Source organism: Perissodus microlepis, chromosome 3 (genome assembly GCF_051167445.1).
Source record: "Perissodus microlepis isolate ML-2025 ecotype Zambia chromosome 3, ASM5116744v1, whole genome shotgun sequence".
NCBI lineage: Eukaryota > Metazoa > Chordata > Actinopteri > Cichliformes > Cichlidae > Perissodus > Perissodus microlepis.
Window position 1 is genome coordinate 42,994,405 of NC_140463.1, and position 17,688 is coordinate 43,012,092.

The window sequence follows — 17,688 nt, forward strand, 5'->3', positions numbered from 1 at the left end:
TAAGAAGCAGTGATTGTGTGTTAAAGTGATGTCACCCACTGGTTTGTGTGGATTACTTTGGTATTTTGGATGTTGCCATGTTTTTTAAAACATCAAAACACATATTTGGACAGGAGAGTAGAGCTTCAGAGTTATCAGCTTAGTAAGTCTAAGGGATTGAACTGAAACTGAATACCCAAAATCTTGAAGTGAACATTAAACAAGAAAAAACTATAAATACCTGTCACTCAATATAGTCACACCTCTTTTTATGCATACACATGTGCATAGATTTATTATGCTTAAGAAAATGTGTTCACAAAAAATTTCACCCCGTCATAGTTTCTTCTGTAAACACAAGGTCAAACTCAAGCAATCATTTCAGTGAGACTTATGTTAGCCAAGTTAAACTGTAGTGGTCTTTGTGGGTTTCAGAAGATTGAAGAGGTGTAAGTACTTTAGTGGGGAGTCAGTCTTAAAGAAAACTGCATTAAACCACAAAGTAAATGGAATTTGTGGGTATATTATCTAATTTACCTCTGAGGTGTTAAAATGCAAGCCCTAAAGACCACATGCAAATAACCAATAAACCTTTATAGACCATAAAACAATCCAAAGAGAGAAGGCATTATGTCAAATGTCAGCTAATAGAATTCTTTGCAGTTCTGTGACAAACGAGATGAGACCTTGTATAGACTACAGAGGCCTGTTGGCCACTCTTAGGGCATCTGACCAAACTTTAGGCCTAAAAAGTAGGCAAATGTCTTCCCCATATAGTTATTATAAAGCAGCAAATTATCTAAGGAGAACAAAACGGCGTGTTTTGTACCATGAAACTGTTTTTTAAAATGTTGTACATCAGTTAAATTGGGCATTTTAAGTTTTTGGCATTTCCTCATTGCTTTTTATTGTTTGCATGAGATGGGAAAGTCACTGACTGTTTGAGACATCACTCAAATTTGCCAGAAAGTGCTGGAAATTGATGGCATTTCCCTAACAAAGGATTATCATAATGTTTTTGGTTAGAGTTTTTGAAAAGTTCCTAAGGGATTTCTCCAAAAAGAGCATTCATGCTCAGCATTATTATTATTTCAAACTTATGAATACACAAAGATTGTTTTTGTTTTCAAAGGACCAGATTCCAGAAGACCATGTGTTGCTGATGTCTAGAAATATTATCAACATAACATCATCCTGGTTTGACCAATTTTGGCACACCTTGGACACCGTATAGGAGTATGGAACAGCAGAAATTATTTAATTTCATTAACATGCCTAAAAATGTTTGTTTTTAAAAAAAATATTTTTGAAGAATTAAACACACATTCACAGGCAGCGTGCCCTTTCTGCCATGCGCATGGAAAGGTTAAACAGCCTCTGGTGCTTTAAACTCTGAGGAGCTGTAGCTTCGGCTTCTATTGGACGATTTGTGTGATTGACATCTCTTTTTAATCATTTGAGCCAATAGAATCACTCTGATGCATTGTGTTACCGCAGCCATTATCCGGAACTACAGCGGCTATTGGTTACAGCGGAGGAAACCAGTCTGGTAAGCAAATTTCTGTCTTAGCACATTTGTGGTGTTCTTTTGCTGCTGGTTTAGTGAATTTTGAAACTGGCTGTTTTGGAATCGGTGAGAACTAAGATAGCTAACTAGCCATTTTTTACATTGTTACACGAAGTCTGGAGAATTCTTGGCTCAGTTGTGTGTGTTTAGAAGACTTTTGCTCATTTACTTAACTGCTCTTTTAATCATCACTTGTTTTCACTGTGCTTGGTAGAAATGGTTTATATTAGCATTTAGCTGAGATTCTAAGGTTTCTGTGATTAACACACGTGTTGATGTGTCCATAACAGGCTTGACGTCATGGAGGGTTACATACCTCTTGAGCTCCACTGACCCCCGTTACCGGGGTTGTTGGGGTTTAAGAAGCTGGCTTATCTCAGTCAGTCAAAGCCACCAGTGACTTATCAAATCCAATTTCAATCAATCAATCAATCAATAAATCAAGGCTTTATTCGCCACGTGCAGGTTGCCCTGCAGTGAAATAGGACCCCCCCAACCTTACACACACAACACAGACATCACATGGGGACAGTGTTGGGGAGTAACGGAATACATGTACCGCCGTTACGTATTTAAAATACAAAATATGAGTAACTGTATTCCGTTACAGTTACCGTTTAAAAAGGTGGTATTTAGAATACAGTTACTTTGTTGAAATAAATGGATTACATGGCGGTATTTTCCTGTTTCATATTGTCACGGGTCAGGACTGTTTGGGTTTTGTTTGACAGCTATGTTCTGTTGTTCCAGGTGGCAGCGTTACGGTTGCCATGGTTACAGTGTGACGCTCTCTGTGACTGTGTTTCCTGGGTGAGAGAGCGCCTTTTTGTTGTTGTTGTTGTGCTAAGCTAATAGGCAGAATGCTCTAAAGAATGTAGCCTTATGGGCGGTGTAGTCCGTGCTGCAGCGAGAATGGACTGCCATACACGTTATGTGTCTGTGAGTGCTAGGAGGGATAAAAAGGAGAGTGGAAAAGTACGAGTTGTCATCGAGCAGAAACGGGAGCTGGAAGCATGTAAATATAATAATAACCACTGCAGCCAAGAAGAGTGCCTGACGAGCCCAGTTGTAAGTAAGCTATTAAGACTCGACTGTGCACCGTGTTCGTGTTTTCCTCCGAAACAATAAGTTCCGTTGGAGCAGTCTTTCAACGCCTCTCTCTGTCTTACTTGACCCAGACAACAAAGTAAAGCTATTTTTTGGCTACGAGCCCAACACGGAACCTGACGTATTAGCCAGAGGTCCCTTTACTACGGTTCGGAGCCGCGGACCTTCAGTAATCGTAATAAATCACACAGCAATAGTACATTCATGTAGTTGTAAAAAGCATGATAATATATTAAGTAATCCAAAGTATTCAGAATACGTTACTCTCAAGTAACCTTCCCAACACTGCATGGGGATACAGGTTGGAGATCGGTAGCGTTACAGAAAAAACACTGAAATATACACTACAATGGGAAAGTACAAGAGGAAAAAAAGAGACCTCTACTCATGCTGGGCTCCTGGGAGGACAGCATGAGAACAGGAAACAAAAAAACTCCTCTGCACAAAAAAGCACATAAATGTCCACAGCACAACATTATGGAACACGTGACAAGCCACAGGGTTGGGTGGGGGGTGAGGAGTAATCCGAAGCAAACACAGCAGCCATCCTGCCCAGCGCTACCATTCCAGTGCGGGCTCAGACCCGCCGTGTTCCCAGGAGGGAACAAGCATCGAAGGCTTTTGGAAAGGGAGGGGGGATGAGTGTGTGCATATCAGTGTATATGTATGTGTGTGTGTGTGTCCAGAGTTCAGCTGAGACAGTGTCCTTTGCCCTGCTAGGCTAAGTAAACAGTCTTCCAGCCAACCCAGGTGGCCTTGCATGGAATGGGAAGGAACAGTCTAAACACAGTCGTTATCAGGGTGTTGATGTTCGGCTCCAGCCTTGAGACCGCAGCTGGCGCCGAAAGGTTATCCGCATGAAGTGATGGTGTTTTTTACTTTAGTGCGAACAGCTCATATGAATTTCAAAGCTGTTCTAACAGTCCAACACTGGTCTCTCAATCTCCCATTGGAGAGCCGCGAGCTTCTCCATGATGTTATCAAACTTGCGTTCTGTGATGTTGACATTCTTGTGCTCAAAGAGCCGATTCTGAGAACTCACGACCACAGTGAGCCTCCCCAAGATGTAATCCAATTTGCGCTCAGAGATGTTATTCCGAGCTAGCCCTTCCAAGATGTAATCCAGTCTGCAGTCAGAGATCTTATTCTGAGTATTCGCGGCAGCCGTAAGCCTCTCCAAGATCTTATCTGTGCTCCACTCAATGAGCCCATTTTGAGAAACTCACGCCTCTTCCCATTGTTTCAATCCCAGCGGGCAGCCTTGTGGGGGTTTGAACAGCCAGTTCCGCTTTCTTAATTCTTCGATAAGTCAGGGCCAAGCCAGCTCCGATCAGCCAGAACCCTGTTACCATGGTTCCGAATAGGTAGATATCTTCAGCACTCAGGCTCACCCAAGCCCAAACTTCTCGTTGAGAAAGGGGTGTCAATTGCATTTAGGGACCAGTTGATCCAATCCATAATTCCTCTTTTAGGTTTTAGAGAACAGACTGTGAGAGAGTGTTCCAGGGAAAAGTAATACAAAAAACACGAGACTAGACAAGGACATAAGAGGCTAAGCAGGGAAGCTAAGGAAGAGGAGGAGAGGAGAGGAGAAAAGTGCAACCGCCTTCGTCAAGAGCAAGAGCTTGATTCAATTTAAAAGAATCAAGATGTTGACAGTCAAAATACTTAACTTGAAAATTTACAATGGGACTTTGCTGTCTAATGGTTAATGTCACGCTTGCTGATTCAATCTTTTATATAAAATCTATGGGATAAAAAAACTGGAAACTGTGTTTTTTTAGTTCACTTTTACAGACGGGTTGTTTAATGCCTTGCAATGTGTTGCTGATGTCTAGAAATATACTTTCACAGGATAAGCCATGTATATAATTACTGACTGCAGTTATTCTGTAGAACAATATGATGTTAATTCTAGTGCCAAAGAATTCTGCTTTCTATTCTAATATGTTGTATAAAGGTCAATTATTTATAAGTGATTTGAAAAAGTGTCAGAAGCCTTAAAGTACGTCATATAGTTTCACCCAACTGATTCTTCTTATAGAGCTAAGATTGCTTCTGTAGGTGGATGTGATCATCTACCCTCCTGGCCAATCAGAACAGTCTTGTCTCTGAAGAGAGTGAGGATCTAGAGCAGTGCTTTTCACTCAACACGGCAATTTCAACAAGATGACACCTCCGAAGCTTGTCTTCTATCTGACATGCCTCTTCTTGGTGGAATTTAGTAAGTTGCATTTTATTTAAAAAAACAAGAACTATTTATGTTTTAAATGTATCATTCTGGTTAAAAATAATTCTGCTCTTTACCCCATTTAGCTCAGATGAATCATTTAAAACAACCCAGAAATTTACATCAAGAGAAAGGATTGATATCTGCTAATGTTGGAGACTCGTTGATTTTGCGATGTTTTCATGACAGTGATGCTGCAAAGTATTACTGGTACAAGCAACTACTGGGACAGAAGCTACAGCTTATTTCCAATACCTATAAATTTGACAAAAATGGAACTTTTTATGATGAGTTCAAGGACAATCCACGCTTTACACTGGAAACTGATGTGGGTATAAATCACTTACAAATTTCCAACGTACAAATCACAGATACAGCAACTTACTTCTGTGCAAGTGGTCTTTCATTTGTGTTTGAATTTGGAGAGGGTACCAAAGTCATTGTAAAGAGTCAAGGTTTGAGCATCAAAGCTTTAGTCCAGCAGTCTGCTTCTGAAACCATCCAGCCAGGAGGCTCTGTGACTCTAAACTGTACAGTACACACTGGGACCTGTGATGGAGAACACAGCATTTACTGGTTCAGAAAAACAGAAGAATCTCAACATCCAGGACTCATTTACACCCATGGAGGCGGGAATGATCAGTGCGAGAGAAAAACTAAAACACAAACTAACACCTGCGTCTACACCCTGCCGATGAACGGTCTGAATCTGTCTCATGCTGGGACCTACTACTGTGCTGTTGCCTCATGTGGACACATACTGTTTGGAAAAGGGACAAAACTGGACTTTGAACGTGAGTAACGTCAAGGCTAAGCTTACTAAAAATACTGTAGATCCCCCCCAACAGGGAATGGGACAAAGTTGGACTTTCAAAGTGAGCAGATTTTCTACCAGGAATGGTCTGATTTTACTCAATAGTATTTATTTTAACTTTGTAAAAAAAGTTTAAGTTGTGAACTTGTTTTCACGTTTTACAGGGGACGTGGAATCACTGGGTTTGGTGTATTTTTTGGGTGGTGCTTTGATATTCGTCATGATTCTTTCTGGCTTTCTGGCTTTCCTGATATGCAAGATGAATGGGAGAAACTGCAGCCAGTATTCAGGTACAGTGTATTTTCATTGTTAAAAGCTTAATCTGTATTTTCTTTTTTGGTAAAAATAACTTTTTCTTCAACTTTTACCTTCAGAGTCTAATGTAGGACAGTCATCTCCTCACACAACCAATGCAGAGGTAAATATCATTGGAGTGTAACTTTCACAAGTGCAAATCTTCCAGTACAATGCACATGAGAAGCAGTTACAATGTATTAATATATTATTTTGTTAGCAGGGTTACAACGATGCAGACAGCCTGCATTATGCTGCTTTACGTGTAAACCAGACAAAACAATCAAGAAGACTTAAGGATGACGCCATGAGTGAATGTGTGTACTCCAGTGTAAAGCAATGACTGTCTTTTGCTTTCTTTACAGTTGTTATAGAGAAGTACTTGTACAATTTTGATTTTAAAAATGGTTTCTGGGTCTTTTTTGTTTGTTTTTGTTTGGAATTTCATGATGGATATCCTAATATTATTCATTTAAAGTGATTTATAGACTTGACAGATTAAATATATTACATATTTCTTGATTTTGATGCATTTCATATAATGCTCTGGAATTCTTGCCATGTGTTTAATCACAAAATAAAGTAAATGTCATTATGAAGAACTTGAGCACATGCGTGTTTACTTCTTTTGGGTATCTGGTAGCTCCCTGTGTATCGTACAGTACATGTGACAGTCCTCACTTATCCCAGACCAGCAGTGGAATTAGGAGATGGCTGTGGCCAGAAAAGCTGCCAATAATTATTGGAGGATTTTGACACTTTAACAACTCTAAATACTCCGCATGTAGTTTAAACATCAAAAGTTTGTTGTTGAGATTTTGTTTCTCTATAGGTTATTATCACTAGTCTCGGATTTTGCTTTCAAAGGAACTAAGGGGAAGTAGCTGCCAGGTGCTGACAGTGAAACACACTTCATTAGGTGATCAGTAAGTGTGACTACCTCTACAAAGCCAAAAACTTTCAGTTAGCATACGAAATGTTCATGAGAACCTGATCACAAAAAGCAGGCCGAGTTTAGGTTTTTTGAAGGGTTGCCAGGAAAAAAGTCCCTTTTAAAAGGAACCCATCAGCGTGGGATATTTTTGGGAAGTTGCATTAGAACAAACAACATGTCTTGTACAATAATGTCCATTAGACAGAGTAAATCAAAATGGATGTGTTTGGCACAACACCACAGTCATTGAAAACCAAACATAGCATCAGCACAAAACACCTGGGAATAATTGTCAAGTTGAAGGGGTGTTGATTATTTGAGGAGAAGGGGGGGGGTCAATGTCAGGCGTGTCCAACGGCTAAAGCTTGGCTTTAACTGTATTATGCAACAGGACAGTGACCCAAACATAGCAAATCTACAATGGAACAGCTAAATGACAAAAGAATCAAGGTTTTGCAAGAGAGAAACGCATGAACTGTGATGAACTAAAGCAAAATTGTAAGGAAGAGTGAGCCAAAATTTCTCCACAACAGTGTGAGAGACTGATGCAGAAAGCATTTGCTTCAAGTTATTGCTCTTTGTGAGTCTTGGAGCTTACTTAAGTTGTAGGACTGTGGGAGAAAGCTGGAGTACCCAGAGAGAACCCACACAAACACAAGGAAAACATGCAAACTCCACACAGAAAGACCCTGGTCTGATGGTGGAATTGAACTCTGGACTTTCTAGCTGTGAAGCAACATGCTAACCAACATGCCGGTGGCATAGGTGCATGTCCTCATACAATGTACATTACATATATTTATATATATTGTAAAAGTAGTCAAAACAAATGACATCAACAACAGCAGGTGTCATTTCTGCTTTTTTTCCCTGTAACAACAGCACGGCGGATAACAGTCCGTGAACAGTCGCCTTTTTGTTCTCGCTAACCCTCTACATTCTACCATCTACAACTGCCATGGTGTTAATGTCATCCTGAAAGATATGAACATCGAGGGTAAAAACAAAGGAGACTGCTACCGGGCTTTAATCTGCCAACCGCCATGCTGCGGTTACAAGAAAAAGACGCTGAAATTACATTCTCTATGCATTTAGACGTTCCCTGTGCTTTGGCTAAACATTGGATTGAAACTTCAATGCGACAGTGACACCAAGTAGAATTATGTACATATTGCATAGCCCCAAACATTTCTTTTTCAAAGCCTGCAGTGAAGAAAAAGGTTGGTGATGAGCACAGACAATTTCAGGAAAAGTGAGAAATGCAATATTTCTCTGTTGAGCACAGCAGCGTGTCATATTTGCACAGAGAAAGTTGCAGTGCACAAGGAATACAATTTTAATCGTCATTACACAACTAGACATGCTGCGGTGTATGCAAAATACCAGGGAGACGAGAGAGCCAACCAGGTTGCCAATCTTAAAACATCTACTGAGGCTACAAGATTTCTTCAACCAAAAAGAATAATGCAGCAGTGAAAGCTAGCGATGTGGTTAGTGAGATGATTGCTAAAGCAGGAAAGCCATTCACAAAGGTGAATTTGTCAAAAAGTGCATATTGCAGGCTGCAAATATAGTCTGTCCAGAAAAGAAAGGTCAGTTTAGCAACATCAGCCTTTCTGCCAACATCAGCATTTCTGACCTGTCAAGTGACATTTAAGAGCAACTGTGCGAGAAAGCCAAATGTTTCAGTGTTTCAGTCGCTCTTAATGAAACCACAGATATCACCGATACTGCTCAGCTCGCAGTGTATGTCCGAGGTGTTGATGACTGCTTTGAGGTGATGGAGTACTTGCTTACAGCAATTCCAATGCATGGCCAGACCACCGCTCAGGAGATATGTCACAAGCTGTGTGATGCCATGGAAGAGGTTTGTTGGAATAACAACTGATGAAACGCCATCAGTGACGGGGAGGAAAAATGGACTGGTAAGGAGGGTGTGGAGGAGGCTATTGCTCTGCACTGCATTATCCATCATCAGGTCCTTTGCAGCAAACGCCTGAAGTTTGACAAAGTGATGTAAACATTGGGAAATGCATCAACCAAATCAGATCCAGGAGCTTAAAGCACTGAAGGGTTCCGTGCTTTTTTAGAGGAAGTGGAGTCACAATATAGGATGTGCCCTACTTCACTGAAGCACATTGGCTCAGCAGGGGAAACGTATTGAAAATATTTTTTGGAGTTGATAGCAGAAGTGAAAGCCTTCACGAAGAAAGATGGAGTGGCTTTTCCTGTGCTAAGTGATCCCAAATGGCTCATGGACTTAGCTTTTCTTGTTGATATCAGATATAAGCTTAATGTACTGAACACGAACTTACAAGGCCAGGGGCAACTTGTCAGAAAGCATTCTCCACAAAACGTGTGTTGTGGAAAACCCAGCTCTCTCAGACGTTCCTGACATTTCCCAGCATTGCAAGGCACTTGTGGATGCAGGCACACCATTCAGTGGTGAGAAGTATGTTGATGTCATTTTGAGGCTACAGGGGAAATTTGATCACAGATTTGCAGACTTCAAGACGCACAGAGTCACATTTCAAATTTTTGCTAGCCCCTTCTCCTTTGATGATGATGCCCCTTCTGTGCTTCAAATGAAGCTCGTTAAACTGCAGTGCAACTCAAAGTGAAGATCAGGGAGGTGAGTGGAAAAGCCAACTAGCTTGGGCATTTTTTGAGAGAACTGACCCCTAGCTTCCTTCGGCTTTCCTGAATGTTCAAGCGGCCCATGTGCCTTTTTAGAAGCACGTACTTCAGCGAAAAGCTCTTCTCCACCTTCAACTTCAATAAGTCCAAGTACAGGACCAGACTTACTGATGAACATCTTTAAGACATACTGAGGGTCTCAACTGCTTCCTCCCTCAGGCCAAACCTCTCATGACATGCCTATATGGCATTAAAGCTTGTTTGGCCCTGTCGGTCTCTCAGGTCAGCTGACCAGCTGCTCCTGGAGGTACCGAGATCCAGGAGGAAACTCAGAGGGGACAGGGCCTTCTCTATCGTGGCTCGAAAATTATGGAATAATTTGCCCTGGCACGTTAGAGAGGGCCCTTCACTGTCCACTTTTAAATCGCGTCTCAAAACCCACTTTTATTCTTTGGCTTTTAATCTCATTGAGACTTAGTTTTCAGTTGAAATGAAATTAGTTATTTAATTAATTATTTTTTCTTTCTTTTATTTGCCTTTTATTTATATGTTCTGTAATTTTATTTTATGGTTCCAATGTACAGCGCTTTGTGTCAGCTGTGGTTGGTTTAAAGTGTTTTATAAATAAAGGTGATTGATGGATTGATTGAAAATGTGGCTGGGCTATGCGAAAGGAAGCCCTGCCAGGTCTCTAACTGCAAGGAGTAGGCGAGACACGTTCAGATGAACAGTTCATGTTCTTCACTGTTCCATTCATGTTCAAAAGAAGGTTAAAGGTTAAAGAACTGTTAATACAGACATTTGAATCTGAATACAGCAAATATAGAAGACTGAAGAAACCACAACTTATTAACTCTTAATTTGTTCATTTATTTTTGTGTTATAGATAATAGATTTGAGACTATGGGAATTTTTTAACAATAGTTTTCTTGTGGAAAACCTTGTGCAACACAGCCTCAAGCTGACTGTGCCTTCAGCGGCCCCCAGCTAAATTGAGTTTGAGACCCCTGATATAGATGAAACCCAACCACCTCTTATAAATAACGCTTCTTCTACAGAAATGTCCAAGACTTAACTGTCTCACTGACAAACTTCTACCAGAAGAAAATCTTGCAGACATTAACACAGCTCTACTCACCATCCCCAGTACCAGTATGACAGAAACCATTGAGCGTGCCACTGTCGCACCTTAATACTATTAACATTTGGGTATAAGATCAAAAAAGCATGTAAAGAGAACCTTCCATTCAAAAAGAAGGTTGGAAGCCCAGGACAATGTTTACTGGCTGCAGAAGGGTTTCATGAGAGACAGATCCTCTGTGGTTAAGTAGAACAAAGTGTCCATAACTAAATCTCTAGAATCTGACAAACAAAGGCACACAGCTCTGGCTACTGGGCTGAGGAAACACAAGATAAAATCTACTCATTCAATTTGGATAGCATTTAAGATGAGCCATAATAGTCAAGTGCTCTACAGCTACAAGCTTTGACTTGCATCAGTGTGAATGCAGAAAAGAAGAAGTCTGTCTCTGTCTGTGCAGCAGCTCGTGTGGTTTTTGTGCAGGATGTAAAGGTAGTTCCACACCCACATAAATACACCATTAGCACCTTTAAACATGCCACCAAAAGTGGTGGATTTTCAGGTATCGTAATACTACTTGGGGGAAATATTTAGAGTAATATTTACATCAATGAAGAGAACAGACTAGTTGAACAGGGCTATTTGTGTTCCAATGAGCAAAAATAAAAAAGAAACCAACAAAAATAAATCTAACATAACATCAAAGTTCCTTGGCAGATAATTTAAAACTATTCAGCTGATGAAATCACATCACTTGAATTGCATTACCATTACGACTACTGCCATTATACCTATGCACATTTGGAGGTTTTGTGTGTGGGTTGTGTTTGTACCACTATCTTACTACCCTAACACAGCTTTTTGTTCCCTGCTGCTCAAAGCAAAGAAAAAACAACACATTTCAAAACAAGCATTTCTATAAAAATAATTGAATTTCACATAAAATTAAAAAGTGAAATAAAAGATTAATTTGAAAAATTGTTTGCATTATTTGGTATGTATAGCCAAGCAATGATTTCAATTTGTGATTTAATAATGCAAATACGTTGGTCTTTCTGCTTTAATAAAAAGCCATTTGTACAATTACAATGCACACTCTAAATATTCATGTTTCAGTGACAAATACTGAGCCCACTGAGTCCACTCTTAGGTGGCACCAGTCTCTAAGCTGTAAACTAATGACATTAATGTAATTTTCCTTAGTGAACATATACTGCACTAGTCAAGAGCTTCAATGTTCTTCATATATGCTCATGATATTACGAACTTTACACCATAGGTGGTTGTGAACATGTGATTATGTTTCCACAGTAGGACGTACAGTGTCACTGTAGACTGGCCAATCAAGATCAGTCTTGGGTCTTCAGGGTGGAGAAAGCATCAAGATTCTTTTCATTTGACACAACGATTTGAACACAATGACACCTGCAAAGTTTGTCTTTTATCTGACTTGTTTGTTCCTGGGGAAAATGGGTAAGTTCTGTTTCTGTTCTTTTTAACATCTCTTCAAGTTTTCACCTCTTAAGGAAATGAATATGTTGAACTGAATCTTCATTTGCTTTTATTTTGATTTTTATTGTAGTCCAGAAGACCCATCTGCAACCACAGGCATCTGTTTATCAAGAAAAAGATTTTATCTTAGCTGATCTTGGAGAAAATGTTAGTTTGCATTGTTTCTATGAAGGTGACGATTCAGCATGGATCTTGTGGTATAAGCAAACTCTAGGACAGAAACCGAGGCTAATCTCTACGTTCTATGTGTATGATACAAAAATCACTTTTCATGATGAATTCCTGAACAACCCACGGTTCACACTGGATACAGAAAACGGAAGAAATAACTTGAACATTTCAGATTTGAAAATCAATGACTCAGCTACTTACTACTGTGCATGCAGCTATAGATTTGTGTTAACTTTTGCAGAGGGTACCATTGTCAAAGTAAGGGAGGCAGGTTTGAAAAACCCAGCTTTAGTCCATCAGTCAGCATCTGAGAGCATCCAGCCAGGAGGCTCCGTAACTTTGAACTGCACGGTACACACTGGGACCTGTGAGGAAGAACACAGTGTTTACTGGTTCAAAGAAACAGAAGCATCTCATCCAGGACTGATTTACACTTATGGAGGCAAAAATGATCATTGTAGGACGAAAACTAACCCACAAGCAGACGCCTGTGTCTACAACCTGCCAATGAAGGATCTGAACACGTCTCATGCTGGGACCTACTACTGTGCTGTTGATTCATGTGGACACATAGTGTTTGGAAACGGGACCAGATTGGATCTCAGCCGTGAGTACTGAAGAGTCATTTACAGTCAATTTTGATCACTTTTTGTGAGAAGATAAGACATCTAAGCTAAAAATCTCTTTCTGATGACTGGCTAACTGCAGGTGAGGCAGACTTTCTTGTCTTGGTGTACTACTTGAGTGGAGCTTTGGCATTCAGTACCATCGTGGTTCTCCTACTGGTTTTCTCAGTATGCAAGACAATGAAGAGAAACAACTGCCTTTGCCCAGGTATGTGGTACTGCTTGTGCCTGATAGCTTGAAGTTGTTACGTTTATCTTTTAGCCTTTGGATCTGAGTATTTTTTTGTCTTTGACTATTAGAGTCTCGTGCACGATTACCAACTCCTTCAACAACAAATTCAGAGGTAAATCAAATCCCAGTTACTTACTAATAAAACAATGCTAAATTTCTGTGAAGGAAATATCTCAAATGACTTTTGCATATTCACTTGACAGGCTTGTCAAGATGCAGACAGCCTCCATTATGCAGCTTTAAGTGCTAAGAAACTTAACAAGTCAAGAAGACAGAAAGACAACAGCAAGAGTGAATGTGTGTACTCCAGCATAAAGCAGTAAATATGGACATTTCAACATTTCAATGTCGAGCAGACAAAACAATTCTACATTCTGTTCAATACAATTTATGACCAGTACTAACATTCTAGCCCAATTGCAACTGGAAAATCGGGCGAATCCATGTCCTGCTTGTCTCCCATCCATATTCCAACAGGATTTATTGGCTGTTACTTGAGGAATGATTACTTTTAAACACATATACATTTCTGAACAGTATGTATTTGTTTTACTAAATATTTGATCTCAAGGTTGTAAAAAAAACCGCATGAATGAAGTTTTCGTGCCAGACTACAAACAAATTGCATGGTTTCAGTTTTATTCTCTTTTTTTGAACCATTTTGTTGGAGTTTAGACATTCACATTTAGTAAAAAACCAGCACTGTGACTAAATAAAGCTGCTAGGCTATGGCTGTAGATCTTTTTCATTTTATCTCTGTCAGTGCAACATCAATGATCTTGTGTTTTGAGCCAGTGTGACTACTTCAGGTACTATACAGATTAGTACCAGAGCCAATCTAGGAATTTGCTGCAATTAATTTGAAGCTATAGCAGAGCATTGTCAAGAGATAGGTCACAGCAAATAGAAGATGAACCAGTAAAATGATTATATACACCTTTTTCTAAAAAAATATACTGGTGGCTACTAGTGCAATCCCTCAGCCCCCTACTAGATGTATTGTATAAATTTGAAAATACCAAGTGACATTCTTCTTGAGTCACATTCCCAACACTTAGAGAAACCTGATCTTTGACCTTGACCTGTAGGTCAAGCTCACTGAATTCTAAAATATAAATGTATGCTATCACTTTGAAAACCCTAAGTTCTTAATTTATGGTGTTCACAAGAATTTAAGAACACATTCCCCCTGACCTCACAAATATTCAAAGTCATCCAAGAATTTTAGTAGAAATGAGTTATTGAGTTCATAAGATTTTCAGTAAATCTGACCTCTGATCTTGATCAAGCTCGACAGGATTCCAGAGTCGTCTCTATCTTCTAAGCCGACTGAGGTCTCTACAGTGAAAATAACAAATAACAAAGTTCTCATTTTAAAGTAAAATGTCAATCATATACTTGTAGTTTCTCTCTATGTTCTGGATATTTATAATTTAGCTATTTGTATTTATTATAGCTAGTTCTTATATTTTGTAAACTTTGTAATATATTGTATTATTTAATTTAGCATGTTCACATGTTCAGCATGTTACTGTTCTTATTGTCTTGGAGCAACTGTAAATACATACTTTCCATAGGGATTAATAAAGTATTCTGATTCTGAATAGCCTGTCCCACCTTGCAGCTGCAAGACAAGTACTTGCAGCTACTGACAGGTACCAAAAAGAGAGAGAGAGAGTATTACTCTGATATTTGCATTTTTACATTGGCTGACAGTTAAATGCAGAGTTGATTTTAAGGTTCTATTAGTTGTTTTTTAATCTCTCCAATGGCTTGGCTCCTGGTATGCATGTCTATATCTATACATACATGAGTTGCTTTTAACCCTTTAAGACCTATCATAGAACCAAGTTCGCCAGAGCTTATCTTTATATTTTTACATGCTGCGGTGCCATTTTTGGGAGCATTTCAAGTTGTTATACATCAACTGTCATAGCCCAAATTTTAATAATATGTAAGCATTAAGTCCATAATAAGTTATAACTACATAAATTGCAAAAAGGTGCAATAAACTACAAAAAATTGAAAACTACATTTTCCGTGAAATGACGTCACTTCTGGTTTTGGGCAGTTAATGGCGGACATGTGATAATTCGCGCTGACGTCTATTCCAAGGAAGTGTTATGGACAGCTGATCGGATCTGCAAAGCGTGTTTCTGGAATATTATGTTTTTGTTGCTGCAAGTGCTTTTTATGCAGTTTTTGCAAAGCCATGTGTGGAAGGAAACCGTGACTTAGGACAAGCTGATGGCATAAAATATAATTACAACTCATCCGGTTCCATATGCAAAAAAAATTATTGCGTTAGCTTACATGGTTCCAGTTCTACAGGGATTTAAAAATAGTTACGCAAAACGGAGCGTGCCCGCTCCGACCGGCTTTAAAGGGTGAACTTGTGATTTCTGAGGAATTTATCATTAGCAACAGAGGCGACTCTGGGGTTTTTGCGACTGCACTTGGGTACACATTCAGAGTTTTAGGAATTTTCCAGACTGACCAAACTTAGGTTCTTAAAGTAATGGTGGACTGTCATTTCTCTTTACTTGTCTGATTGGTTCTTGCCATAATAGGAATTCTAACAGTTGTCAAATATGGCTGTCAGCTGTGTACCAACCTGACTTCTGTACAACACAACTGATGGTCCCAACAACATTGAGAAGGCAACAAATTTCACAAATGAACCCTGACAAGGCACAAATGTGAAGTGAAACCATTTGAGAGAAGGCCAAGGGTTTCAGTGCTGTCAATAAAGCAAAGGGTGGCTACTTTATTTCTTGTACCTTAATATTATGGGTTTTTAAGTAATTGTAATAATTCCTGAAGTTTTGTTTTTTTTATCTGATCCCCTGCCTCTCCCATTAAATCTCAGCCTCTATGTTAGATATTCCCTTGTTGGTCACTTCCTGTTTTATTTTGATAGTCGTACGTACCTTGTACTGAATAACTTCCCATGTCTCATTATCCCTGCTGTGCATTCATCCTATTTCCCCTAACCTCATTACTTTGTGTTTATTTTCTGTTTTCCCTTGGATTATTCTGAACGTTTATCCTGAACAGACAGTGATAAAAGCTTATTTTGTATTTCACTCCATCTTTAGTTCTGCATTTAATCTATTGAAACGCAATGCCCCCAGTAATGGGGGAGAGAGGGAGAACATCTGGAATGTACCACCAGATCTGTTATTTAAATATAGCTGTGTGATATCCACAGAAACATCAGAATCTCAACTAAAAGCTAAAAAAAATCACAAAACACAGCTACTGTAAAACAGTAAATGGTTAAAGAGCAGGTAAAAGGATGTAAACACAAAGCGCAAATCACACGATCATGCCACGATACACGATCATGCCACGATACACGATCATGCGACAGGGTGCTGAAAGCAGAAATCTCACAGATTCATAAACTGCTGGTTTCATCACTTTCTGAACTAAATTCACTGAACCAGCTACAAGAGAAGACCAACGCTAGGCTTCACATTTGAGGAACATTGTAATGAATTCCCTCTTAGTTCGGTGTGTTTTGCTCAGCACCTGTGAGGAGTACTGTGAAGACCGGGTTGGATTTGAGATACTCAAAAGTGATTAAAAAGAGTTGTGTGAATACCCCAGGTTTTCCCCAATACAAGACAAATTGCACATATTCTTTTCTTTTTCAGACATATCTGTTACTATTTGTCAAAGTTCAAACAACCTCTGTAATGTAGCTTTGAGTTCAAGTCATCCAACTAATTGAATCAGAGGAGGAGGGATTTTACTCTAGCGCAAAGATTCAAACCAGAGCTTTACGTTTTTTTGTTGTTGTTAAGAATCTCATTGAAGATGCATTGTGAAGTTGGAAATATTCTTTTGATATTGGTCTTTAAATCGCGGTTTTCGGTCTAAAGATATGATCTCTTTAAGCTTAGACAGGCTTTAGTATTGTGTAACTACTTGGCCGTATTATCTATTGTGTGATCTTTGTGGTTACAAGCGGGAAATGACCTGATTCTGACTTAAAAAAAAAAAATTCTTAGAAACTGACTGAAATCATACGTTCTTTCCTTTGTCAGTGCACAGCCATTTACTGTTTTTGACAGGATGTTAAGTATTATGCAGACACAAAAATGACCAAGGAAACACTCAAAAACGCCAATATTAAGCATCAGTGTATAAAGTGAATATAAGTTCATATTTAGATTATTATGTCAGCAGTATAACATCAAATTCTGGAGTTTTTAAACAAACTGCTTGTTTTATGCTGCAAACTACACTATATAAGTAATTCGTTTTTGTATATAAATTTCCTAAAGATATGCTTCCCCAAGGCCAATGGCCTGTTTGATAGTGATACAGATATTGTCCCAAAAAATCCACCAATTTTCATTAAATTCAATTTGGCAACTTTTGCAAAATCCACCACCTTCACTTTACTTTTTTATTATTCTATTCTAGGCTGTAGAACGTAAATGAGAGTTACTATGCTCTTTCACCCTTTTTAAAAATTTGTGCTTAATAGGCATCT

The 17,688-nt window shown here is 39.1% G+C and overlaps 2 protein-coding genes across 2 annotated transcripts; both read left to right on the forward strand.

The window, feature by feature from the left end:
* Window positions 1–4,778: 4,778 nt before the first annotated feature.
* LOC146391583 (uncharacterized) lies at window positions 4,779–6,511 on the forward strand. The gene is made up of 5 exons (XM_084924547.1): window positions 4,779–4,877; window positions 4,970–5,677; window positions 5,862–5,987; window positions 6,072–6,115; window positions 6,215–6,511. Exons 1-5 carry the CDS (start codon window positions 4,823–4,825, stop codon window positions 6,332–6,334), a joined length of 1,053 nt encoding a protein of 350 aa, XP_084780673.1. The 5' UTR covers window positions 4,779–4,822; the 3' UTR covers window positions 6,335–6,511.
* Window positions 6,512–12,112: 5,601 nt separating this feature from the next.
* On the forward strand, window positions 12,113–14,639 carry LOC146391584 (uncharacterized). The gene is made up of 5 exons (XM_084922861.1): window positions 12,113–12,116; window positions 12,226–12,933; window positions 13,035–13,160; window positions 13,253–13,296; window positions 13,388–14,639. Exons 1-5 carry the CDS (start codon window positions 12,113–12,115, stop codon window positions 13,505–13,507), a joined length of 1,002 nt encoding a protein of 333 aa, XP_084778987.1. The 3' UTR covers window positions 13,508–14,639.
* Window positions 14,640–17,688: the final 3,049 nt, after the last annotated feature.

What these genes read in the sequence shown, in the direction of transcription:
- LOC146391583 (XM_084924547.1), top strand. Translation starts at nt 4,823, where the DNA reads ATGACACCTCCGAAGCTTGTCTTCTATCTGACATGCCTCTTCTTGGTG. An exon ending in CCTCTTCTTGGTGGAATTTA is followed by an intron (nt 4,878 to 4,969) that starts GTAAGTTGCATT and finishes TACCCCATTTAG; the next exon opens with CTCAGATGAATCATTTAAAA. An exon ending in CTCACACAACCAATGCAGAG is followed by an intron (nt 6,116 to 6,214) that starts GTAAATATCATT and finishes TTTTGTTAGCAG; the next exon opens with GGTTACAACGATGCAGACAG.
- LOC146391584 (XM_084922861.1), top strand. An exon ending in GACCAGATTGGATCTCAGCC is followed by an intron (nt 12,934 to 13,034) that starts GTGAGTACTGAA and finishes GGCTAACTGCAG; the next exon opens with GTGAGGCAGACTTTCTTGTC. An exon ending in CTTCAACAACAAATTCAGAG is followed by an intron (nt 13,297 to 13,387) that starts GTAAATCAAATC and finishes TTCACTTGACAG; the next exon opens with GCTTGTCAAGATGCAGACAG.